Genomic DNA, 27,674 nt, shown 5'->3' with positions numbered 1-27,674 from the left:
CTTCCCCAACACAACATATTTTCTGACTTCCATTTTGAAGTTAAGACATTCTTAAAATGCATAGGTTGGTTTAATTTAGCAGTTTCCATAATCCAGTGTCTCTGAGCAGTTGTTATTCTTTTCATATTATTTTACTCTCTCTTTAAAGACTTTAATTTATTACTTTTAAACTATTTTCTCTATGACTGTGCATATCCATTTTCTTTTCTTTCTTCAGCATCTAAACACATTTTTAAGCATAGTGTACCTTTTTAGAGTTTGTGTGTGTCTGGACCTGGATTTCTGAGCACCTGCAGCATTCTCTGACCACGAGACAAACCTTAACTGGCCACACCAGCTGCTGCATGGGGGTGGCAGCTGCCTCCATCCTCATTCAGTTCCCTGAGAGCCGCCTCATGCCAGTGCCTTTACTACCCCAGCTCTGGGAAGCTGCTCAGTCTATGATGCAGCAGGCATTTTTACCCAGCATTCCAGCTGCTCAAGTACTCTGCTGCACAGCAAGGCCTCTTAAAAGAGACCCATCTCTATACACTGAACTGCCCAAGAGACCATTTTCTTACAAAAAGCCTAATGTGGATATTGGAGTCTCCAGATTGGATTTAGATTTTTCTTTGGGCCTCCAGCTCACAAATAATGAGACAGAGACTTATTAATTAATTATGAAAGCTCAGCCTATAGCTTAGGCTTGTTCCTAACTAGCTTTTCTCCTCTTCCTTAGCCTTTCTCCTTCCCAGAGTCCTCTCTGTCCCCAGAAATATCACCTATACTTCCTGCCTAGCTATTGACCATTCAGCTCTTTATTAACCCCCATCACAGCAAATACATCTTCATCCAGGGTACAAATATCTCACAACAGTCTGGGAACTGTAGCAAGTCAGGGGCTTGCTGTGCCTGTGCTCTTTGTGTGGGTTGCCTTTGTGCTTCACTTCCCCTTTCACCTTAGTGGCTGAGTAACTGAGGAAATGGGCAGGTTCTTTCTCTGAACATCTTTTTAAATAAGACTCATTCTCATGTCAAATGAAGATGAGACAAAGGTGTCAGGAAGCAAATGGTAGAGTATGGAACTGTCAGTAAATTAGCTACTTATAATCTTAGTGAGCATGCCCAAATGTTATAAATTAGGCCATTAGTCCTGCAAATTGAACCCCTGGGTTACCATTAGATGACTTCAATCAACCTGTCCATCTATCTATCTATCTGTCTGTCTGTCTGTCTATCTATCATCTATCTATCTCCCTTTCTTGAATCTGATCTCTGTGTCTGTCTCCCCCACATATGTTGGTGTGTGTGTGTGTGTGTGTATGTGTGATTTTGAAGAATTTGTGATTCCTAGGGTTTTTTGAAAAGGTCACAACTGGTATTATGGACTTCTCTGTGGAACAGTCTTATGCTTATAGGAAGACTGTGTAACTAGCATCTGTAGATCTTGAAACCAGACATATTCTGTTCTGTTGACCTGATGGTAAAGGCCATAGATTAAAAAAATTAATATTGGGAGTCAGGTTAATTCTAGGAATTGGTGGATTGGTAGGTGGATCTCTGTGAGTTCAAGGCTATCCTGGTCTACACAGCAAGTTCTAGGCTAGGCAAGCAGGCCACATAATGAGAACCTGTCTCAATAACAACAACAACAATAATAATAATAATAGTAAAAGGGCTTTTCCCTTCTAAGTTTATCTTCTTCTGACAGCACATATCTAAAGCATAGAAAGTTATATGGGCTTCTCTACACTTTTGATGTCTTGATGATCCTTTTTGACTAACAGAATCTCAGAGTACCTCTTGAGAACTGATTTTTAACTAATTTGTTGATCATAAATTTAAGAGACAGTTATTACTGACCACTTTGCAGTTTAAAAAAATGCAAGTTAAGTTGTCTGTCTTCACAGGGTGTTGCCAAGACCTTCAGCACTGCCTATCACCACGTTCACAGCAAGGAGCACATCCTGCACACTGTGATCACTGGCATCAGGTGGCTCTTCAATATCACATCCGGCATCACCTCCATCACTACGTGCTTTATTGAACCTAGCTCAGAACAGGTAGGCAAAGTCAGGCCGTATTACACCTTTTCAATGTTATACAGTTATTAAATATTAATGTCTTGTTAACATTTCAGAGTCCTATCATCAGAGATGTGGCTCAATGATAGATCACTTGCTAGCAAGCTCAAGGCTCTGTGTTTGATCTCAGAACCACACACACAAAAAGAAACAAACAAATGAAATTATGACCCCAACTCAAAACTCTCGGTTCCACATAAGAAGAATATATTACAAATTGCTTTAGGCAAAAAAAAAAAGTATCTTTGAACAAAATGAAGAAGGAGCAAGAGTCAGCTGGGGAGCTGGCTCAGAGCATACAGATACTTTTTTACAGGTGTGATGAGTTCAATCCCCAGATCCGACATGGTAGTAGGAGAGAATCAACTACTGAGACTTCTGATCTCCACACATGTGGCACATATAACCTGCACACACATGTATGTAGGTAAGAAAGACAGTGAGTGAGAATTTAGCTGGTCTCCAGTATGACCAGATCCAGGATAGACTTTCTCCATAAGGCAAGTGAGATACTTAGGGGGGAAAATAGATAAAGAAAATGTGGTATATTTACAGAATGTTTTACTCAGTTGTTTTAAAAAATAATAATAACATCATGAAATTTGCAGACAAATGGATGGAACTAGAAAAAAAATCATCCTGAGTGAGGTAACCTAGACCTAGAAAGACAAACATGATCTGTACTCACTTATAAGTGGATATTACCTGGAATGGAAGGGTTAATCATGCTACAATCACAGACCCAGAGAGGCTAAGTAACAGGGAGGGCTCAAGGTGTGTGTGTGTGGTGGGGGAGATGCATGAATCTCCCTGGGAAAGGGAAATAGAATAGAAATCTAGGGTGGACTGGAGGTGGATGGGGACGGGAATAGGATGGATCAGGTGGGAGTGGGATGAAGAGAGAGTACTGGGAAGATGAATGGAACTGGGCGGGGGGCCGGACATTTCAGGGTGAGGTAGAAACCTAGTATAATGGAAACTTCCAGGAATCTATGGGGGTGACCCTAGCTAAGACTCCTAGTAATAGGGGATACAGAGCCTGAACTGGCCATCTCCTGTAACCAGGCAAGGCTTCCAGTGGAGAGACTGGGACATCAACCCAGCCACAAAACCTTTAACCTACAATTTGTCCTGCCTGCAAGACTGCTGGGGTAAAGGTGGTGCAGAACTTGTGTGAGTGACCAAGGTCCAGCCTGAGAGCCATGCCATGAGAGGGAGCCCTCCTCTGACACTGTGTGGAGGGCCAGGAACCAGAGGCTAGACAGCCCAGAGACCTAAGACAGAACCAAACGTGACTGGCAATAAATTAATTAATTAAGGTAATTAATTAATTAATTAAAATGATCCCTAATGATACTATGCTATACTCGTAGACAGGAGCCTAGCATAATTGTCATCAGAGAGGCTTCATTTAGCAACTGATGGGAGCAGACAAACATTAGCTGGAGCTTAGGGAACCCTGCAGAAGAGGAGGAGGAAGGAGAAGGTCAAAGACACCAAAAGAAAACCCACAGAATCAACTAACCAAGGTTCCTAGGGGCTCACAGAGACTGAACTGACCATCAGGGAGCCTGCACGGGTCTGACCTAAAACCTCTGCACATATGTTACGGTCGTGTAGCTTGGTCTTCTTGTGGGACTCCTAACAGTGGGAGTGGGACTGTCTCTGACCCTTTCGCCTGCTCTTAGGACCCTTTTCCTCCTACTGGGTTGCCTCATCCAACCTTAGAATTAGGGGAGGTGCCTAGTCTTATTGCACCTTGATATGCCATGTTTGGTTGATGTCCTGGGAGACCTGTCCTTTTCTGAAGGGAAATGGAGGAGGAGTGGATCGGGGAAGAGGGAAGGCGGCAGGGAGGGACAGGGAGCAGAGGGGGTGGGGGAAACTCGGTTGGGGTGTAATGTATGAGAGAAGAATAAATAAATACTCTTTCCTTCCCCAATTAAAGCATTATGTTTGTAAGAGCAGATTAGTTTGTGTATATAATGAAAACATGGCAGTTAATAGCACAGTAGTCTTGAATCTGAGCCGAGGTGTTTCAGGCAGTGTTCCTTGGTGTTGCATGGCATGACATGGTGCACATATTGTGTGTCACACGATGGAACATGGGCAAAGGCTGCTGGAAACATCTCCATTCATTTTGATTTTGAATCAATGATGAAAATTTTATGTACTGCCTCCTACATTTGATGGGTGGCAACTTACATTTAAGAGGCTCTAAGATGTGTCCTAAAGGTTGAAAACTGCTTAGAAGTCCGGGAAACAAAGATGTGGGCAGAGAATGAAAAAGAATGTTGGTGAGGAAGGAGGAGAACTGGGGGAGAGTGGGGAGTGGGGTCCTAAAAGCCGAATGAAGGAAAGCTTATCAAGAAGTGAGTGTTATTCTAGAGAGATGACTCAGTGGTTAGGGGTGCACCCTGCTCTTGCAGAGGACAGGGGTTCAATTCCCAGAACCCACATCGGATGACTCACAGTCACCTGTAACTCCAGCTTCAGGGAATCTGATGCCTCTGGCCTCTGAAGGCACTTTCACTCAAAGGTACATACCCACACATAGATACCCATAATTAAAAATAAAAATAAATCTGAAAAAGAAAAAAAGAAGTGCCCAGTGTGGTGACACACACCTTTAGTTCCAGCACCAGAAAGGCAGAGACAGTAGGATCTTCATGAGTTCAAGGCCAGCCTGGTCTACATAGCAAGTCCCAACCAAAGTAACAGAGTAAGACCCTGTCTCTTAAAAAAATGTGAATGTTCAACAAATAAAATGTTGCCAAACAGTAGATGATGATGACTAGTATTTGACCAATAGATTCAAAAGTGACTCACTCAGAGCCTTGACAAGAATAGCTGTAGTGAAGTAGCAGGAACGATGACCTTATTGAGTATTTTTATTGTACTTATTTTCCATAAGCTTTTACATATTTTATTAATGTTTTACAATGCTTTTTGTTGTTGTTTATTGTGATAGCATCTTACCTAGGCTGGCTTGAAATTCACTGTGTAACCAAGACTAACCTAATTTCTGGTCCCCCCATCTCCACCTCCCAAGTGCTGGGGATTACAGGCATGCACTACCCATAGCAGGCCCGCAATGCACATTCTAATATGAGAAACACTATAAACACACAGTTTAGCCAGGTGTGGTGGCACACGTTTTGAATCCTTGTACTCAGGAGGCAGAGACAAGTGATCTTTATGAGTCCAAGGCCAGCCTGGTCTACATAGGGAGTTCCAGGCCAGCCAGGGTTACTTAGTGAAACTCTGTCTCAAAACAAAACAAACAACAAGAAAAAAAAAACCACACAGCTTTTTCAGATATAGAAAAATCTATGTATTAAAATAATCTTATTCTTTTGAAATTTTTCACTTTTGGAATATTATTCTTTAATAGCTCAGAAGATGTACAATGTCAAAATCCTTAAAGCCAGAACTCACCTAAACTTACCTAGTTTTTCTTTCTTTATCCAACCCCCAAAGTCCAATTACTGTTTTGAGATGAGATCTCTTCTCTTTTTCAGGAAGACTATGTTTTACGCAAAATGATGGTTACAGAGTATCTCGGTCTAACAGAAATCCATACAGAACCCCCAACCATTTCGAGGAAGTCGAGCATTTTCAGGTATAAGACACATCTGGTTCACCTGACTGGTGTGATCATAGATCTAAAGACACAGCTTCTGCCTTTCTTAGCGCACATGCTCTAATAGCCCATTTATTTTTTTTTAAATTTGCCAGACAACGCTTCCTTTGCTCTAGTTCTATGAACAATAGAAGGCATGCGTTCTTCTCATCACGGGCACCAACAGGAGAGGCAGCATGTCTAAAAGAGATGTGTCTGCCTCACTAGAGATTTCATTTTCCATGGAAATCTCAGTCTCTCACTGAAGCGGGTGTTGCAGCCCGGCTGCCCAGATCCCCAGCATGCCTCTCTCTGGCCAGATGCTGTAGCCACTGCTACAGCTTTGCTGCAGGGAAACTTTCTCTAAGGAAACACTCTGAAGTGATTTGAGCCCCTTAGGAGCTACCCAGGATTTCCCTGAACTCTCCCATCCCAGACCCCCCACCACACACCTAGAGCAGCTTACAGCCAATGACAGACTAGGGCTAGGATGCAAAAGCGCCCGCTTGCCTTAGAAGAAGACTTAGTCTTTGGTACAGTTGACATCCCAGATCTCCTCCTTGGGACTAGGCTGGACAGGCTGGGTCTGCACGCACTTAGCTTCTCCCTATCTGCCCGTGCTTCCTCAGTCCCCTGGTTTCTCTAGGGAGCACTTCCTCATAAGCATCTGCTTATTGTCTGAGGCTCTGCTTCTAGGGAACCTTCCAGAATTCATCTAACACATTTTAGACTATCAGTACATAAAAAAATAAAAAAAAAAACTAACCTTCAGATAAGTATGACCACCAGCGGTCAGCCAGTGAAGAGGAGCCTCATGATGCTGACCAACCTGGGGCTGCTACCTCAAGTGAGCTTGTCAGGGAAGGCTCTCTGCTGAAGGGATGTTCATGAAGAGAAGCATCCAACTGAGTCAAGCCAAAGGACAGTCACGTGAAAGTGATGGGTGCAGCACCCTAGGCGAATGATAGAACGATGGCAGGAACATTGGGGCGAGGCAGGCACACTGGGGCGAGGCGGGCATAAGGGAGTAATTCAGCTTGGTGGATGCTGTGAGCAGGCTGATGTGTGACCGACCTGTGCTTGTTTGGTTTGGTTTCAGAGATTTTCTCTTTAAGTGCACAGACACTTCGGAAGTTATCTTGGCTTCTAGCAGTGGAGAAACCCACATTGTAATTCCACTTCGCCAAAGAACAAAGGAGGCTATGGGAATCCTCGATGTTAACATCGGCCAGACTAGGATGTTGATGTATCAAGAATATAAAGATCTACAGAAGATGACGAAGATGATCCAAAATGCCTGCGATGAAATACTGGGCGAATTCTCTGGAGAAATCAAGAAAAATGAGGTCATAGGTATTGTGGATATGCTAACAGTCTGGATTCATGGTTTGCTTGGAGGGAATCACAGACACTGAGATGAAGGATGTAGTTTCCAAAGTTGATCATTTCACTATGGAGATCTTTCCATGTGAAAAGAATCCCCTTGGGCAGGCTTACCCTGGTGGGTATGTATGCTCTATAACCCAGCAAAGGGCAAACACACCATCATCTCAGTTATGACCTTACAGTTAGAAGGTAAGAGGACCCATCTGCTGTGAAACAGGTTAAATCTGCATGATCATTGCCTTTGCCATAAACTTATGAGGGCAATAGTAGTAGCCCATTTCACAGGCACAGAAAGCGAGAGTCGGTACAAATAAACAACAAATGGGAAAAGCTGGACTCAAACTTGGTTTTGGCTGTTTTTTCCACAGCATCAAATAATTTGAATATCTTGTTTTACAGATTAAAGAGCTAAAACCTACAAAGCTAAAGTGAATTTCCAAGTTTCAATAACAAGCCACTGGCTGGGCCAAGCCCAGTCCCTTAGTTCTTGGAACTCCATGTACTCTAGGCTACCCTTAGCACTGTGTACTCTAGGCTACCCTTAGCACAATATCATCTTAGAGAGTGGGTGAGAAGAAAGCATGAAAAACCCTCAGTGAGAGTGAACTGGACAGATTTACAGTAACAACTGGTGGGATTAAGTGGAATGACCTACAGCTGTAACATAGAGTGTGGTGGAAGGAAAAAGGCCAAGTGTGGTGACACCAGCCTGTGATCCCAGCTACTGCAGAGGCTGATGCAGGAGGATTACTTAAGATGAGGAAGAAAATAAAGGAGGGAGGGGGAAAAAGAAAGAAAGAAGACGTATGGCCTGCAAGCGTCCGGTATGTGCAGATTCTGAGATCAAGCAGCTTTTATTCGAAGCCCTGGCCAAGGCTCTATCTCTAGCCCTATTTTTCATTTTTACTTTGAGACAAGGTCTCACTACATTGTCCAAGCTGGCCTTGAACTTACTATAAAGATCATGGAAGACCTTGAACTCATAATTTCCAGCCTCAGCCTTCCACATAGCTGGGATTATAGGCCTCTGGTACCAGGCCTAACAAGACTAAGTACTCATTCCTTTAATTCCCAGGTCTCATCAAAGAAGTAGGGATTGGCCCTATTCCCATAAAAGAATATATATGTGTATGTATGTATGTATATACGTATGTATATATATATATTCAAAGGACAATATAATTAGTAATGGAGAAAGTCTTTAAACTAAGCCCTAACTATAAAACTCAGATTTTTGGATTGGTTTTTTTCCCTTCAATTTTTAATCCCTAAATGATACATCAGACATAATTCTATTTTGCTTTTTTATTTCATGATTAGAGAAACTAAAATTTCTTGAGATGGTGGGACATGAATCTCTTTTGCTTGAAAAAAAAATAGTTTATTATAATATCCTCGGACTCCAGTAAAAGAATAACCTCTTCAGTTAGCATGTGTGTGATTGCAGAGATGGAAAAGACAGGAGAGGTCACGCGGGCAGGAATTCTCTTCTTCCGGGTCATGCTGCAGGAGCTTCGGGAATGCCTCCAGCTCCTCACGTCCATGGACTTTGTGTCTCTGCTGCTCTATGAGCACAGACCTCGCGAGGACGTGACGCTTTCTTCAGACATCGGTTCCCAGTATATAGACGCCAACGTGGCCCTTGTGCACGACATCCTGAAAGGATCTATCTTGTTCTCTCAGCAGGATATAGAAACTTCCAGTGACTTGGAAGAGTGGGAAAAGTGGAAGTTTGTGAGTTTGGGGTGGCTTTTTGTGAGTTGGGGGTGGCTTTTTGTGAGTTTGGGGTGACTTTTTGTGAGTTTGGGGTATCTTTGTGAGTTTGGGGGTGGCTTTTTGTGGTTTGGGGTGGCTTTTGTGAGTTTGGGGTGGCTTTTGTGAGTTTTGGAGTGTTGAGGTTTTTTTTAATTTTTGGTGTACAAATTATAACGGCAGAACTCACAGGTATACAAGATGCAAGAACCTTCTCAAAGGAAAGACCCTCATGACCCACCTCTGTGTTCACAGACAACACAAGTGACATCTCAAAAGCCCATGTTTTGTATACTTTCTCACAAGTCCTCTCCCCAAACCACGTACCTCAAAGCTAACCATGATCTTGACATCCAACAGCAGAGATCCATTTTTTTTAGTTCTTCACATGTTTATTCTTTTATCATATATGTTCAGTATTGAAGTGGCTTGTATGTAGTGATTTTTTTTAATTAAGAGATTTTCTATTCATTTTACATATCAACCTCAGATTCCCCTGTCCTCCCTCCTCCCACCCCCAGCCTTCCCCCCAACCCATCCCCCATTCCCACCTCCTCCAAGGCAAGGTCTCCCATGGGGAGTCAGCAGAGCCTGGTACATTCAGTTGAGGCACCAAAAGGCAGAGAGAGAGCATCCAAATGAACAAAATCAGAAATGAAAAGGGAGACATAACAACAGACATTGAGGAAATCCAGAGAATCATCAGGTCATACTTCAAACCTGTACTCCACAAAATTGGAAAATCTAAAAGAAATGGACAATTTTCTGGATAGGTACCACATACCTAAGTTAAATCAAGACCAGATAAACTATTTAAATAGACCAGTAACACCTAAGGAAATAGAAACAGTCATTAAAAGTCTCCCAAACAAAAAAAGCCCAGGACCAGATGGTTTCAATGCAGAATTCTACCAGATCTTCAAAGAAGAGTTAATACCAATACTTTTTAAATTGTTCCACACAATAGAAACAGAAGGAAAGTTACCAAACTCCTTTTAAGAGGCTACAGTTACTCTGATTCCTAAGCAGAGATCCATTCTGCCTGTTGAGAACGTACCTGTGTGGGATTGTGGAAGCTAGTGGGCTGCGCTCTGTGTTTCTGCTGGGTGATCACATAACTTTTCTTTTGTTCTTTCTTCACAGTACATTAACAAGTACTTAGTTGAGGATCTTTGTGTGTTTGATCCAACGGCTATCGATATGAACATTAACGTACAGCTTGTTATGGACTATGTCCTAGGTAAGGTTCTGCCTGATAATTTAAACATATAAGCAGAAAAAAAACTGTGAGAGATTTCCATTATAGTAAAACAAATGGTTCTTAAATTGAGTTCCATGAAAGTAAAAATGTCATGAGTTTTCTAAAAGGAAGGATACAATCTACAATTTGCTCTATCCCCTAAGGGGTCCATGCCACACTTGAATTCAAAGGTATGTCTGTCTCCCCTTACTGACTACATGTGCTCCTTACCCAAAATGTACTCATTACGTGACTACATTACTCAAAGCTTGTTTATAGCTCTCACTACTGAGGAAGCTGAGTCCGGAGGATCACTTCAGTCCAGACGGCCAGGACAGCCAGACATTGCAAACCTTCATCTCAAAGCAAACAGTGAGAAATGGAACATTAAGCAAAAAACTTTCTGGTTTTAGCTCCAATAAAGAGCAAAAAAAAAAAAAAAAAAACCATTATAAATAGCACTCGTGTGTAGAAGCTGGTAATGCTGCCCTTTAGAGGGAAACCAGCAAGACCACAGAGCAAGGAGGCTCTTAGGTTGGAGGGAACTAGGAACCTGTCACAGAGAATCAGCCATATCTTAAAGGAAATGCACAAATACAAGGACGCATTCCTGCAAAGGTGTGGATTCCTCCACCAGGTGCCTCAGGCCGTGCATGCAAGAGAACTAAGTAAAGAACGTGTTTTCCTCTTTGCAACTTAGGAAAAACCAATCACTGACTGATGTAAAAGGCAGAAGCAGAAAGATATGCAAGTTCAGGGCCAGCCTGGTTTACCACCGGCCAGACAATGCTGCATACAGACTCAGTCTCCAAAACAAAACAAACAAAAAACACCCCTTAATCATCAGCAGGAGAAAAGGCTCTGTGAATTCTCTCCAAAAGAAGCAACCAGTTGTGGGGGTTGGATGGGGAGAACTGAGCACGGAGCCAGGCATCCTGGGAGACAGACACAGACTTCTCTGGACTCCCCGAATCAGTTCCTCCCCCTCTGCTGTCCTCTCTCTGACTCCACCAAGTCAGACTTTTGGCTTCTGTGGTACATAGTTTAGGTTGAGAGGCTCAGAACTGAGAGACCTCCGGGACAAAGGAGAGACCACAGCAAGAGCAGGGAGAGAGGATGGCTGGACCTCAGGGTATAGGCACAGGGGGCAGAGTACTGAGCTGGTTGGGTGGGACGTCATAGAGCTGTTGCTAGGAAAGTGAGGTACTCCCGGGAGTTTGAGAATGCTTGGGAACAGGAGAGGACATGAGACTCAAAAAATTATTGAGGACCGTGAGCAATGTGAGTCCGGCATAGAACTCCCGTTTGGAATTCTGCGTGAGCTCATGACCCTGAGCTCATTCCTGGGAGCCTCTGGATTCACGGGTGCTGCAGGCCTAGCTTTTAAGGTTATGTTCAAGAGAATCAGTAACAACAGCAATAACAAAACTGGATACTGTTCACTGTCTGCCGTGTGTGCGTGTACGTGTGTCTGTCTGTCTGTCTGTCTGTCTGTCTGAATATTGAACATGCTAGGCAAGCACTCTACCACTAAGCTAGACCCCTTACTCCCTTTACTTTTTATTTTGAGGGTCTCACTAAGTTGCCTAGGCTGTTCTTGAACTCTAAAACCCAGGCAGGCCTTGAACTTGCGATCCTCCTGCCTCGGCTCTTCTGAGTGGCTACGATTACAACTTGTCCCCTGTATACTCTCATGTACTTCTATATTTGAGGACTTTGAAGTCCAGAGAAGTCTGCATCCGTGGCCCTGTCTCCAAGCTCAGTCTCCCTCCAGTCTCCGGTTCTTCCTTTGGAGAGAGTTAGCACGCACTAAGAACTGCAGCAGCATCTCCCATGTGTGACCAGTTTGTCTAATTGGTGTTCTCCCCAAGACCTTACTCCTCTTTGGTCCCCACCAACCTGCCAGCCCCTCAGCCTAGAGCCAGACCTTGCTGCCAGGGTTCCTTGTGTTCCCGACTGAAGGTCCCCTTCTTGGACAAGGACATAGACACCCAGCGATCTTCAGTGCAGACCCTCTGTCATAAAGAATAAGGATAATGAGCAGCTCTTGCCATTCTGCACCCTGCAGGTGCACCCATAATAAGCCCATCCCCCACCCAGGAGAGGCAAAAGGCTCCTTCTGTGGTTCTCAAAGGACCCCTTCAGGCTCTGTCTCAAATTTGCCTGTTAGAGCCACCTGAAGTTGCGCGCTCTGCTCAGAACACATGCAAATTTCCACCACTTGCCCCGACTTTGCACTCCTCTGTCCTTTCCCTCAGCAGCCTTGACCAGGGAAGGACTGCCCAGGGCGGTTTGCTTTCCAATAGTGCCCTCTGGTGGCAGTAATCAGAACTTCGGGTAACCGAATGGGACACAGCCAAAACCCAACAATTAGCAGGCTTCCCTTTTACACAGCCAATCAACCAAGTTCATAGGTCACCAGATATCAGTCCTCTCTCATTTAGATGAAGCTATATCAAGGAAGTCTAAGCTTCATGTTTAAGGGAAGGGAAAGAGTTCTTTGGGCACGTCTTTCTGTTTGTGTCAGGAGAGAACCCTTTGGGCAGGGCAATCTGTTAGTGTTCAAGATTTGTGGGGCCTTCTTGTAACGTTAAGAAGAGCTCCTATTCAGGAAGCCCGCTCTGCATGAGATGGCACCAGCGATGTCTGCAGGTTCTGCCTGGTTTTGGGGCTGCAAGGCAGAGCGTGGGGCCTGGGTGTGGTTGATAGACCCAGTGGCACCCCATTGGAGAAACTGATTTTCTCTTTCCTGGCAGGTATCATTTAAAATAGCTTCTTGGTTAGGAGTGGGACTTTGTGTCCACTTCCCTTCCCAGTGCTGGGGTTTGTCTAGCTTGAACCTAGGGGGGAAGGGGGTGCTGTCACAGTCTGTGTGTGCCATCACGATCTGTGTGTGCCGTCACGGGGTCTGTGTGTGCCGTCACGGTCTGTGTGAGCTGTCACGGGGTCTGTGTGCCATCACGGGGTCTGTGTGTGCCGTCACGGTCTGGGTGTGCCATCACAGGGTCTGTGTGTGCCATCACGGGATCTCTGTGTGTGCCATCACAGGGTCTGTGTGTGCCATCACGGGGTCTGTGTGTGCTGTCATGGTCCGTGTGTGCCGTCACGGTCCGTGTGTGCCGTCACGGTCCGTGTGTGCCGTCATGGTCTGTGTGTGCCGTCACGGTCTGTGTGTGCTATCATGGGGTCTGTGTGTGTTCTCACGGTCTGTGTGTGCTCTCACGGGGTCTGTGTGTGCTGTCATGGTCTTTGTGTGCTGTCACGGTCTGTGTGTGTTCTCACGGTCTGTGTGTGCTGTCACGGTCTGTGTGTGCTGTCACGGGGTCTGTGTGTGTTCTCACGGTCTGTGTGTGCTGTCATGCTCTGTGTGTGTTCTCACGGTCTGTGTGTGCTGTCATGCTCTGTGTGTGTTCTCACGGTCTGTGTGTGCTGTCACGGTCTGTGTGTGCTGTCATGGGGTCTGTGTGTGCCGTCAGAGGGTCTGTGTGTGTTCTCACAGTCTGTGTGTGCTGTCACGGTCTGTGTGTGCTGTCACGGGATCTGTGTGTGCTGTCACGGTCTGTGTGTGCTGTCACGGTCTGTGTGTGCTGTCACGGTCTGTGTGTGTTCTCACGGTCTGTGTGTGCTGTCACGGTCTGTGTGTGCTGTCACGGGGTCTGTGTGTGCTCTCACAGTCTGTGTGTGCTGTCACAGGGTCTGTGAGTTCATGTGTCCCAGCCCTGTTGTGTCTGGAAGACATTGATGTCTTAGAGTCGTCCATCACCTCTGGCTCTGACAGTCTTTCTCCCTCTTCTTCCTCATAGGTCCTTGAGCCTTGGGAAGAGTTTATGTAACTGTCCCGGTTAGGACTGAGTGTTCAAAGCCTCTCACTCTCCGCACAGTATCCTGACAGCAGTGTTCTGTCTTCTAACTTCTTCCTTAGTCTAGGTCTACGACCAGGGTCCACACTTAGCTAAGGAAGCACTCTACCACTGAGCCCTCCTCCAGTGGTAGTTTCCTGAGAAATACTACATGAATGGTACATAGTCCAGGTATTCCATGTCGGAAAATGTTTGCATTTAGCCCTCATACTTGATATGGACTTTGCTGAGGAAAATCATTTTGAAGACATTTAGGAGTTGGAGACTTCAGAGGTTACGTTTTTAGTCCTCTCACTCTTAAAAGGTCACCAGATTAGAGGAAACTCTCTAACTTGAGACATAGAGACCCACTGTCTTTTTTTAATAATTGAGATGCCAAGCTTAAGTTGCATGTCATTTTGTTAGAGTGCTTGCCAAGCATATGCATGTGGGATCAATCCTCCATACCACAGAAAAGGAGGCATGGTGGCACAGGTCTGTAATACCAGCACTTGGGAGGTAGAAGCAGAAGAATCTTTTTTTCCCAAGATTTATGTATTTATTATGTATACAGCGTTCTGTCTGCATGTCGGAAGAGAGCACCAGATCTCATTACAGATGGTTGTAAGCCACTAGGTGGTTGCTGGAAATTGAACTCAGGACCTCTGGAAGAACAGCCAGTGCTCTTAAACTCTGAGCCATCTCTCCAGCCCTAATCAGAGGAATCTTAAGTCAAGGTCATCCTCAGTTACATAACAAGTTCAAGCCAACTTGGAGTATATGAAATCCTGTTAAAAAGATAAAAAAGAGAAAAGAAAAGAAAAAAGGAAAGGAAATGAAAAAAGAAAAGAAGAGGAAACATAAACCACACATCACACACTTCGGAAATCCGCAGCTTGGTGGTTTGGTTAATACACCAAGTTGTGCGATCATCACCACTGTCTAATTCTATGATGTTTTCAAAAGAAGCTGCAGTCCCATTAGCACTCACTCCCTCTCTTTCCTCACTCTATCCCCAGCATCTGCTGATCTGCTTCCTGTCCGTTCGGATGTGCCCATCCAGACTGTGATATAAATGGGATTATAGAATAGGTGGCCTTTGTATCTGGTTTCTTTCCCTCACTGTGGTATTTTCAGGGCTCACTTACATTTTAACGTATATTAGTTGTTCATTTCTTTCTTATGACTGAGTTATCTATATATTGGTAATCTGTATTTCATTTATCCATTTATCAGTTCATGGGCCTCTGGGGTTTTTGTTTTTGGCTCTTGGGATTATACCAGGAACATCTGTTTATAGTTTTTTTTTTGAATGTGCATATTCTGTTCTCGTGGGCATAGACCTTAGGAGTGAAATTGCTAGGTCATATGGTAGCTCTGTTTTACTTTTGCGGAAACGTCTCCATGGCTTTTTAACATCCAAAGTTGCTACTGAGGTATTGGAAGCCTTTCTTGTTTCTGATTTTCCAAGCGTTACCTTTGTCTTGCTTCTCCCTAGAAGCTATAGAATCATCCTTTTATTCCCAAAGTTGTGAAATTTCATAATGATAATCTTGGACGTGGCTGTTTTCGTCCATTGGTCTGGGTGCTTGCTGGGCCTTTTCAGTTGTGAAATCCAGGTCCTCACCTCCTAGATACCGACAGAGCATCAAGGTTGCTATTATAACTGTGCAAGCTGCACACTGCACGAAGGTGCCCCACTGAGGAGGTGAATGGCAGCTAAAATCTAACGTGGATTTCACTTCCTGAGGCCACGCTGCGTCTGCTTGGAAGTGGTCTCTTTTTCTCCACAGGCCTTTTCTCTGCTCCGCCAGCTGCAGGACAGTACATTTACCCAGGACAGGTGACCTGGAGGCTGGTGCTGACTCTCCTCTCCCTTTCCTATGTTCAGACGTTGCTTCTCCTAGACTCGATCTTCAAAATCCTATTTTTTAGTGGCTAGAGTATAGCTCCGCAGATCTCTTACTAGCTTGCATGAAGCCCTAGGCTTGATCCCCAGCATCTTTAAACAGGTAAACAAATGTCTCATTTTCTATCTATTTTCCATCTCTTTACCCTTTTGCTTTCCTTTCGGGTAAGCTCAGTCTTCTCGGCCGATTCTGTGGCTGGGGAGGTGTGCGTGTTTGACGGCGAAGCGTTCCCTGTCGCTGGGCTCTAAACACTCCCTGCCTTCAGCCTCCTGTTCACAGTTCAGGCATCGCTAATGGCATCTTGAAGTTTTCTCCTCCCTGGAGTTTCTCCCCTTCCTTTCTCTTTTGGTGTCTGAATCTCTGTGACTCAGATGAAATGGTTTGTTTAAGAGTGAAATGACTTCCAGTGTCTGTGCATCTCTAACTTCTTTATCTTGAGCTATCAGCTCCCTGTGTGACAAGAGTCTTCTGTTACTCTGTCTGGAGAGGAAAGAGCCTGTCTTCCCGAATTCTAGGGCCTAATGGGGAAGTCTGCAGGACCTCCAGATTTAGAACGCATCTTAGCACCTCCCCATTTTCATCGGGGAACTGCCAGCTCGGTCTAATGCCCCACCCTGAAACTCTCTGTGTTATCCTGAGATATTTCTAGAAGTGGGAGAGGAAGTCCCCCGGAGCTGTAATATGAGGAGGATTCCTAAGAACTCTGACTTTCCTGATCAGCATCTAGACACCTGAGTCCTGTGAGGTTCCTGGGATGTGCAGTAAGTTTGGTCCAGGCCTTCTCCATTGATGATGTAAGAGTCCACTTTCTCCTGTTACCATTGGCATTCATTCATCGCTGCTCACTTGATCGCTTCAGCCTTTGCTCAACCACTTTTTAAAAAGTGTTGACTATGTGCCAGACTGTTTTAGGACCTTGGGGAACAATAGCAAGTAAGCTGACTCAGGTCCCCGCTCTCATGAAACTTACATGGCCGAAGTGGCCCTGCCTGCTGTCAGGAGAGTCATCACCACCTGGGCTAGTGTGAGCTCTTATCTAAAACAAAACCAAAACCCTACAGACCTTATCCGTCCAGAGGAGAGCCGAAAATCAATGGCACAGGACTGGGCTACAGCTCAGTGGCAGAGCACTGGCCTACAGGTACAGAGCTCTAGATTCCCTTCCCAGTAACACATACACATACACACAGGCACAGGCACAGAGCTCTAGATTCCCTTCCCAGTAACACATATGCATACACACACAGCAGAAAACATAATAAATGTATGCCATGATAAAAAAAAATACATGCTAAAATGGGTAAGCATGGTAAAGCAATTGAATGCATTTGGGGGAGACAGGGAGGAAACATGGGGTGGAGTTTTGTTTTCTCTTAGGTGATGGTGTGGCTCCCACCTAAGGTCTTGTTGTCTAAAGGAGTGCAGATATAAATAGTCAGATAGACCTTGTCAAAAGGTGAAATTAAGTCAAGGAAATCAGCTATATAGATAACTTCTGTGGAGTGTGCTCCAGGCAGAGCATAGAGCGACTGCAAAGGCCGTATAAGGCAGGAATATGCAGTGTGTTGAAACATTCAGGAGGACACTGTGTCAGGTGCAGAGTAAGAGAATTAGAGAAACATTTAAGATGAGGTCATGGGGTTGGGGAGTGGGCTGAATCAATCAGAGCCTCACACCATCATAACATACTATGAGAATAGAATGTAAGCAGGAGTGTTTCATGACATGGCTTATGCTTTGAAAGAATCACTCTAATGGCTAGAATAGTGGCTCATACTTCCAGCACTCAAAGGCTAAGGCAGAAGGATTATGAATTCAAAAGTCAACCTGAGTTATATGGCAAGACCCCATCTAAAAAATAAATAAAATAAAATAAGGAAATATAAGGAACTGAGCATGGTGATGCCCATTTTTAATTCCAAAATTTGCAAGGCAGTCAGGCAGATCTATATGAGTTCAAGGCCAGCCTGGCCTATATAGTGAGCTCAAGGCCACCCAAGACTACCTAGTTAGACCCTATTGAAAGAAAGAAAGAGATTGAAGGGAGGAAGGATGAAGGAAATAAAAGAACCATTCTGCTTTTGTGACAAAAAGGCCTTTCCGGGGTGGGGGTCATCAAAGAGAACGCCCAGAGGACCTGCTGCAGGAATTCACACGGGAATGGTCCTGACAGATGGTGAAAAGTGGTCGGAGGATATATAGTACAGATTTGGGTTAGAACCAAAATGTAACTCCACAGCTTGGGTGTGAAATGTGAACAGAACAAGAGCCAAGGTGGACTATGGTTTGGGAGGATGAAGGAGCCATTAGTGAAATTAGAAAACACTGTAGGGAAGAGAATCGGTGCGGGGAGATGAAGAGTTCCAGTCTGGGGGCTGGAAAGATGGGTCGGCTGCTTTAGCTTGCCGAGAGAGTACTTGGTGCTCTGGCGGAGGACTAATGTTTAGTTCCCAGCACCCACATCTGATGTGGCTCACAACCACCTGTCACTCCAGTTCCTAGGAACCCAGCGCCCTATTCTGACTTCCATAGGCACTCACATGCATACACACAGGCACGTATATGCACACACACAAATAAATGAGACAAATATTGTTAAAGCATTCACATCTGGCATGCTGAGGTTGGGCTGTCTATTGGGTATGTGAGCAGAGATGTGAGTAGGTAGCTACAAAAAGAGCTCTGAGATTCTGAAGAAAGCTCTAGGTGGGGATGTAAAATTGAGATTTATTGGCCAATAGATGATGCCTTAGTTAGGGTTTCTATTGCTGCAAAGAGACAGCATGAGCACAGCAACTCCTATAAAGGAAAAACATTTAATTGGGATGGCTTACATTTTCAGAGGTTTAGTCCACTATCCTCATGGTGGGCATTGGTGACATGCAGGCAGACATGGTACTGGAGAAGGAGCTGAGAGTTCTACATCTTGACCTGCAGGCAACAGGAAGTGGTCTGAGACACTGGATGTATCTTGAGCATAGAAGACCTCAAAGCCACAGTGACACACTTCCTCTAACAAGGCCACACCTATTCCAACAAAGCTGTACATCCTAATAGTGCCACTCCCAATGAGCTTATGGGGGCCAATTACATTCAAACGACCACATTCCACTCCCTGGCCCCCATAAGCTTATAACAGTACAATAGTGCAAAGTGCACTCAGTCCAATTTAAAAAGTCCCCATAGTCTATCACAGTCTCAACAATATTTTAAAGTCCAAAGTTCAGTCTCTTCTAAGATTCATGCAAGCTCTTAACTGTAATCCCCTATAAAACCGAAATAAAAAAAACAGATCATATACTTCCAACATATAATGGAACAGGATATACATTACTGTTCCAAAACATAGGGAAGGGAGCATAATGAGGAAATACTGGACTAAAGCAAGACCAAAAAATAGCTGAGCAAACTCCAAACTTTGTATCTCCATGTCTGATGTAAAAACGCTCTTCAAATCTCCAACTCCTTTCAGCTTTGTTGACTGCAACACACTTCTTTCTCTTGGGCTGGTTCCACTCCCTGTTAGCAGCTTTTCTCAGCAGGTATCCCAAGACTCTGGCATCTCTAACATCTTGGGGTCTCCAAGGCAATCCAGGCTTCTCCTTCACAGCTTTACACAACGGCCTCTCTGGGATATTCAGGGACACCCCGACACATGCCTGGTGGCCTCAGTGGCTTTCCTTAGTCATGGAGGAAGATTCCATAACTCCTTTCTTCTATCCTTGACTCTAAAGCCAGAAACATGTAGCCAAAGCTGCCAAGTTCAGCTGCTTGCCTGGGCTGGAACATGACCCCCTGGTTCAATTACATCTTCACAGGCTTTCTGCTTCCCATGGTTTCCTCCACTACCTAAGCTTGACTGTCCTGGAGCTCAACCTGTAGACCAGGCTGGCCTTGCATTTAGAGATCTGCTTGCTTCTGTCTCCAGAATGTTGGGATTAAAGATGTGTACCACCACACCTGGCTCTAAATTTTTCTTTTGATCCCTTTTCACAAGTTGGAAACTTAGCTGGGTAAGATCTTGCCCTGAGGTCACCACTCCCTGTTTTCTATTTCTTAATCTGTTTATCTCCTTGAACACAGGACTTAGCTCCAATCCACTTCCTAGTGCTCCTTTTTTCCTCAAATTGTACGTTTTGTATTTTTCCTTGTTCATCCTGCTCCTTTTCATTATAAATCTGTAGAAGAGTGACTAGTAATAATCACACAACAGAGTGAATACTAGGCTGTTTCAAGATTTCCTTGGCCAGGGGAATTAATCCAAATCTCTTCACTCTAACCTCAGGCAGATTGTTTAGACAAGGGCAAAAAGCAGCTATATTCTTCACCAAAACATCACAAGAATGATCTCTAGGCCACATATTAATATTATTCTCTTCTGAAACCTCTTGAGCCATCCCCCACTCCACAGTTTAAATCATCCTCAACACCACTGTCTTCCATGCTCCTACTAGTAAGGCCTATTAAGCAGCACTTAAAGCATTCCCCTGCTTTCCTAACTCAAAGTACCAAAGTTCACATTCCTCCAAACAAAAACATGGTCAGGCCTACCACAGCAATACTTCAGTCCCCGGTACCAACTTCTGTCTTAGTTACGGTTTCTATTACTGTGAAGAGATACAGTAACCACACAACTCTTATAAAGGAAAACATTCAATTGGGTGGCTTACAGTTCAGAGGTTCAGTCCATTATCATCATGGTGGAACATGGCAGCATGCAGGCAGACATGGTGCTGGAGAAAGAGCTGAGAGTCCTACATCTTTACCCACAGGCAATGAGAATTGGTCTGAGACACTGGGCCTATCTTGAGCATAGGAGACCTCAAAGCCCCACAGTATACATTTCCTCCAACAGGCCACACCTCTAATAGTTCCACTTCCAATGAGCTTATGGAGGCCAATTACATTCAAATTACCACAGATGATTTACGAAGGGAGGAGTGAAGACAGATCTTTGGATGTTTTGCCACAAAGGGAGCATAGAAGCAGGTTTGACCAGGGTATGTTACCAAAAGGTTGGGAGTTTCTTCACTGAACCATGAATTTCTGTAACGATAAATTACACTGACTGAGCCATAGTGATGTGAGTGCCCTGCACTGCCACTTGAGGTCATGGCGATGTCTGGGTCCACGGTCCCACTGCGGCCAGGGTCTGTGTCACCACTGAAGGCCACATGGATGTCCATGATCTGTGCTGCAGGCTGAAACTACAATGATATGCACGGGCTGTGCTGCCACCAAGGGCCATGTGAATGTGAAGGCCTGTGCTGCCACCTGAAGCCATTTTGATATCCTTGGCCTGAGCTGCTGCTGAGAGGTACGATGATGTCCATGGCCCATGCTGTGGCAGAGGGCCATGTTGATATCCATGGTCTGTACTGCTACCGGAGACCATGCTGAGGTCCATGGCATATGGCTGGAGACCATGTGGCTGTCCGTGGTCTGTGCTGTGGCCAGAAACCATGATCTGTGCTCCCACTGATTGGAAAGGGCAAGGGAGCTACTTTGTCCATGGTATTGATGACTGCAGACTCAAAACTGAGAAATCGGGACTTAAAAGGCTTCTGTAACAACCCCCAAAAAGTAACAACCTAAGCAGAAAGCCATAGAAGAAAACTCTTAAAAATTGTAATAAAGGGGGCTGGAGAGATGGCCTAGAGGTTAAGAGCACTGGCTGTTCTTCCAGAGGTCCTGAGTTCAATTCCCAGCACCCACATGGTGGCTCACAACCATCCGTAATGAGATCTGGTGCCCTCTTCTGGCCTGCAGGCATACAGCAGGCAGAACACTGTATACTAAATAAGTAAGTAAATCTTTTTTAGGAAATTGTAACAAGGATGCTGAAGCGTAGCGCTCCACAACTGACGGCCTCTGGCAGGGGCTGGAGCTGGGCGGGGGAGGACTCAGTTTTCTTTAAGGGGCTGACCACCGGGAGTTTAACCACGCTCCAGTGACTGTGCGGGCAACACAAATTGGACTTGTTCTTTTGTTCGTTTGTTTGCTTGCTTCTTTTTTCTTTTTCTTCTTTTTTCGGGGAGGGGGGGTCAAAAGGGCGGGGGTGGGCAGACCTGAGAGGCCTGGGAAGTGCGTGTGCTGGGATTCAGGATGTGAAATTCCCAAATAATCAATAAAAATATTATTTAAAAAATTACACTGACCGATGTTGACACATTTGGTTTATGGCTACGTTGTTTTTTTTTTTTGTTTGTTTGTTTGTTTTTTTTTTTTAAAGTCCAGAATGGGTGCTTTGTACAGCAATCGTGCTCACAGCGGGAGTGGAACTATGTGCTTTCAAGAACTCGTTATCCGTCCTGGAACAAACTTCCACCTCAGCTATAAAAAATCAAAAAACAAGATTTCCTCCCTGTTCAACACCGATCCGTTCCTGTTAGGCCTGGGAGGTGTCTGCCTTTGGGACGACAGTCAATCCACAGCGCCCAGTTGTCACCAAGTTCCCCTGCCCACGTGAAAATAGAGCTGAAATCTGCACGCACGTCTCCTTCTGGTACACGTTCCTGGACAGACCTTTAGCTTACTGTGACCAGCAGTAATGCTAAATGAGTAAATTTTAAAATGACTCAGGGAGTGTGAAGCAACAGAAACAGAGAAACCACACTGAAGGAGCTCATGGAGAAGAAAAACACTGGAGAACTACTGCTGGCCCTGGCCTGGTCAGGAGCTGGAGGAAGCCGTTCAGCTTTTGAGCTTGAAGTTGGTACTTCATTCTCTTGGCTTTGCCTGTTTCTACTAATTGTCTATGCTTCCCGGGGGATTTGGCTTAATTAATCCAGTGGTAAAGCAGAGATCCACAAATTGAGGTTTAATTTTAAAACATGCTTTTTATAGTCTAATGTTTCCAGCATAATGAATTCCCTGTGTAATTAAAAGTTTGATTAAAGTGAGACCTAAAAATACCATAATAAAAGCTTTCTCAATACATCCCTGTACATAGTCAAAGGCTTACTCTGAAATCCCTATAGCTTAAATGTAATTTTAAAAAAATGCTGTAAGCATTGCTAAGGAAAATCAAAATGTTCATAGTTTCATAGATTCATAGAAGAAATAAAAGTAGACCCCTCTTGAAAATTGCCCTGATGGTAGATGGTGTCTGCCAACCTGTGACGATCAGGCACCTGTCTGCCACAAGAGGGCAGTGGCAGCCAGTGGTAATGTTCCCAGTAGCTGCAGAAGGCTCCCTTAGAGGACTTATTAGGGGCCCCTGTAAACACATCCATCTCTGGAAATGACAGGGAAACAGGAACTACATCCCAGACAGGTTCGGGGCTTTTGTCCCTGGTAACAATAAAACAGGAAGTAAGCAACAGGGGCTTGTGAAAGGGAACATTCTCTTTCTACCCTCCTACCCCTGAATCACCATGGACACGGTGACTGTTTTAATGATGTTACAGACAGGGGTCTGCACACTGGGGTGTTCAGCCAAGATCACCAACAGCCACTGATGGAGCCTAGCACTTGTGGAGGATTTGGGAACCAAGCTGTGGAAGCTGTTTTATCTCAGAAAATTAGTTGGGATGGGTACTGAGGAGTGTCCCGGGATGAACTTTGCTTTTATTTAATTTAGATTCATAACACTGGGGCATTAAGATAATCGGAGTAATCTTTGGAAATTTGTAATATTTCTTTGTAAAGTTTCCAGGAAGCTAATTAGCACAAAGAAGGATCAATGATAACAAATTCGCCCTCAGTGTTTTAAGTTGGTATTTTTATTGGTCTAGAATTACCCTAAAGTGAGATGAATCAGATATTTCTAATGTGTTCTGACGAGTAGCATCTGTTCTTGGTTTTATTCATAATTGTCACTAATATCATTGAGCTGTGATCTGGAAAAACTTTTAGGACTTGAAATAAAGAAATTAAATTATTCCTTAATTTAATGTTGTTTCAATTCAGCATTTATTGAACACTTACAATTGAATGAGAAAAAGCAGTGCTTGTGTGTGTGTGGGGGGGTGTATGAAAAGAGGACATCAGGAAATTCATTGCATCCACATGTTTGAGGTCAGCTTCAAATAGAAATGAACACTTGTGAATGGCTCCTCATTGCATCGGCCTTCCCTGTCACATACTTGCACCTTAGCTTGAACGGGTGCCTTCCAAACCGTGATGAAGCCAAGCCCAATGCAGGGAAACGTGTCCCTTGTATTGGTAGAAGACAAGGAAATAAACTGCGTTCTGGGGTCTGTGGGAAAGATGGCTCCATGAGAAAAGGTTCCTGTCACCAAGCCTGGCAAGCTAAGCTTGATCCCTGGGCCACACATGTTGGAAAGAGAGAACCCCTGCAAGTTCTGGTCTGCACACAGATGCTATGGCACATACGTGCATGCACATACACACACACACACACACACACACACACACACACACACACACATCAGTAAACAAGATTTAATAAAAAATGTTTTAAAATTCTAGTAGATAATTGAGATTATGGTTAAGATACTCTTGGGCAGTGGTATTCAACACTCTCACACAGTTTAATGTGAGTATATAATGGTTTGTTCAACTCAAATCAGCAGGTCTTTACCCGGGTCTGCTCTGAGTTAGATTAGGAACAACAATGATGAATAAAACTCAACCTGTGGAGGCAGGCCCTGGAAAGTCAGATTTTTGTGTGTATTTTCTCATAATAATCCTAAAGTGTTCCTGTTTTACAAAAAGATAGACAGGCTCAGAGCAAGTAAATCTGTTTAAGGTCACAAAATTAGTTGGGATAGAGCCAAAATTAGAATTCAGACCTGTTCAACTCTAAGGTACTCTGTCCATTGGACCATTCTATCTAAATATTAATCATTGGCTCCTGGGACTTTTTTTTTGGGGGGGGGGTTCAAGACAGGGTTTCTCTGTGTAGCTTTGCACCTTTCCTAGAACTCACTTGGTAACCTAGGCTGGCCTCGAACTCACAGAGATCCACCTGCCTCTGCCTCCCAAGTGCTGGGATTAAAGGCCGTGCGCCACCACCGCCCGGCCTCCTGGGACTCTTTAGGAATGTCAGCTAACAGTTTTCAATAGTGAGCAGTAACTACGTATCTTGAAACAAATTTTAATTAAAGAATATTTCAGAGTCGTTTTGATTTGCATTTCCCTGATGACTAAGGATGTTGAGCAATTCCTTAAATGTCTCAAATATAATAGTACAAATAATAAGCACTGTGTATTCATTATGTAATAATATCTAGTGTCCAACCTTAACAAGCCGTGTTTGGATTAGGTTCATTTGACTGTGTTTTACAATGCTGGGGAGTGGCCTAGGCTTATTTCATGCTTGGCAGGTGCTCTACAACTTACTCAGCTACATCCTCAGTCCTTTTTAATTTTAGTTTACAACAGGGTCTCACTACTTGCCCAGGCCTGCTCAAAATTATTATCTAGCCTAGACTAACCTCAAACTAGCGATCTTCCCGCTTCGGCCTGCCAGGCGGCTGGGATTACAGGGATGTCACCAATATCACCATGCCCATCTGAGTCTGATGTTTTTAAAGACACGAACTGTAACAGGAGCAGTCAAAACTCTCTACCTCTTCTGGTCCTATTCTCCTTTCTCACGATGTGATCATGAGTTTGGTGCTTATCATTTATTCATTTCTTTTACTATATCTTTTTTGTTTGTTTGTTTATCCTTTTGGTTTTTCAAAACATGGTTTCTCTGTGTAGCTCTGGCCATTTTGGAACTTGCTCTGTAAAACAAGCTGGCCTTGAACTCAGAGATCTGCCTGCCTCTGCCTCCTGAGTGCTGGGATTAAAGGTGTGCACCACCACTGCCTGGCTTCCTTTTACTATATCTTTATGAATTCATAAAGCTTATAGGTTTTTAAACTTTTAAGAGTTATACACAAATATGTATAAGATTCTACATGTTACATGTATGTGTGTGTGTATAATTATTTCAGTGTTAACTGCTATGTATTATTCCATTACATGAAAATATCAATTTCTACCTATCTCTTATAATTAAATATATAAACAAGATATTGCTATGATTTTGATTCACAACATAGTTAATGAATTTTAATCATATTTTAATTTATTTCTTAATAACTAAAGTACAATATTATCCATACTAACTTTTCCTTTTCTTGATACAGATCATTCTCGAACTGAAGTATGGAGATTTGGCAATCTTGTCATTGAAATCCTGTACCACTGGTTACACATTAATTTGACTCTTATGGAGCTAAACAAACAAAGTAGATCTATTTTACCTCCATTGCCCAAGAAGAGCGATACCTCTATTCATACAACATTCACGGAGAAATCATTGCCAGAGGAAAGCTAAGGACTGGTACTATATTTAGGAAGTGTTGATTGTGTCCTATGCTGTTAATAATGAAATATTGCCAACTGAAAAGGGATGCCCCATTGAAACATTCTGCTCCCAGACATTCACCTCAGCACTCTCTAAAACCAAAAGTGCTACCTAAAGAGAAATTTAATCTAAAGAGTATGCAGTTATGGTGATCATAAACAAACATACCTGAATATGTAATGGAACATATTTGAAAACTCCCTTTTAGTTTGAGCTTTCTATTGGACCTGAGACTACTGTGACTGTTTGGGAAGTTGCTTCTCATTCCTTTATATAGGAAAATAAAGGATACTACTGGAGGGCCTGAATGGAGAAATGGCAGCTTTTACATCAAAAGAGTACCAAATAATAAAGATTTTAAGAAGTGGACGTGGAACTGTTTTTAGAATTTTTCAAAAACTATCTAAACACTCCTTCTCCATCCCTTCTTCGTTTCTCCTTTCCTTAACAGTCTAGAAGCCATTTTACATTACTGTTTGTTTGTTTGTTTGTTTGAGAAAGAGTCTCTATATATTTCTGAGGCTAGTCTGGAACTAGATATGTAGCCCAGGCTGGCTTTGAACTCCTGAGTGCTGTGAGGATAAGCATGTGTTTGGTCACAGAAAATCATTTTATGAGAAAATGTTTGTCCATGACTCACAGAATAAAGAAAACATCAGTTTTTAATAACAAAAACTTCTCAAGTCCTATAACTACAAAAGAATTTCTATTCATTCAAAGCTTGTTATTACAGCAAGCTTTATTGGCATGTTGTGAGATTTCATCGTTGCAATAAGATATCTGATGACAAAGTCCATTTTTAATAAAATTTGGGAAATTAAACTTTATTTTCTTTCTTAAACTGACAGATTGTGATGTGTCCTGAGTGCCTTATAAGTGGAGATTGGCAGCCCTTTACCCTTTGTTGATTAGATGACAACCAGCTAGCCTGTCTCAGATGAGCTCATGACCAGTGTTACCTCTCTTGGCCACTTTGTATTTGAAGGGAGGCATTTCCAGGTATTTGCAGCAACATTTCTAGCAACAGTGTTCTTGAAGATATTAAACTGATAGTTGTACATCCAGGGGTTCAGAATAAACTTGTGAATACGGATGGTGGTGTAGGCAGCCAGAAAGAAGAGTGTCAGAGAGGTTGTTTTTATTGTGGTTGTGGGAATTCCATTTACTATGGTTTAGGTAATAGATTTCTTATATTTTCACTTTTCTTCTTTGTATTTGATTTTATTTTACGTGTATGAGTGTTTGCATGAATGAATATCTGCACATCATATGTATGTAGTGCTGGAGAAAGCCAGAAGAGGGCGTCATATCCTTCTGGGACTGGAATCACAACCACATGTGAGGGGCCATGAGGGTGCTAAGAGTTGAACTCTTCCCTGGATGAGCAGCCAGTGTTCTCAACTGCTCAGCTCTCTTTCCAACTCCCACATTTTATTTTATCATTAAAAAAAATGAGATAGTGTCTCTCTATGTAAACATGACTGGCCTAGAACTTGCTATGTAGAACAGGATGACCTCAAATTCATAGAGACAGGCCT

The 27,674-nt window shown here is 43.6% G+C and overlaps 1 protein-coding gene across 2 annotated transcripts in view; it reads left to right on the top strand.

Annotated features, from left to right (window-relative positions):
• Positions 1-26,505, top strand: part of Efcab5 (EF-hand calcium binding domain 5) — a 112,703-nt gene extending 86,198 nt beyond the window's left edge. For both annotated transcript variants that reach the window (XM_059271249.1, XM_059271248.1), the window contains exons 18-23: positions 1,890-2,042; positions 5,585-5,685; positions 6,785-7,038; positions 8,519-8,805; positions 9,967-10,063; positions 25,916-26,505. In XM_059271249.1, coding sequence (XP_059127232.1) covers positions 1,890-2,042; positions 5,585-5,685; positions 6,785-7,038; positions 8,519-8,805; positions 9,967-10,063; positions 25,916-26,106 — 1,083 coding nt within the window. In that variant the 3' untranslated portion in view covers positions 26,107-26,505. The remainder of the gene's footprint in view (positions 1-1,889; positions 2,043-5,584; positions 5,686-6,784; positions 7,039-8,518; positions 8,806-9,966; positions 10,064-25,915) is intronic.
• The last annotated feature ends 1,169 nt before the right edge of the window (positions 26,506-27,674 follow it).

The sequence above is a fragment of the Peromyscus eremicus genome, chromosome 8a (assembly GCF_949786415.1).
Source record: "Peromyscus eremicus chromosome 8a, PerEre_H2_v1, whole genome shotgun sequence".
Lineage (NCBI taxonomy): Eukaryota > Metazoa > Chordata > Mammalia > Rodentia > Cricetidae > Peromyscus > Peromyscus eremicus.
Note: the sequence above shows the minus strand (reverse complement) of the source record. Positions and strands in the feature narration are given on the sequence as shown.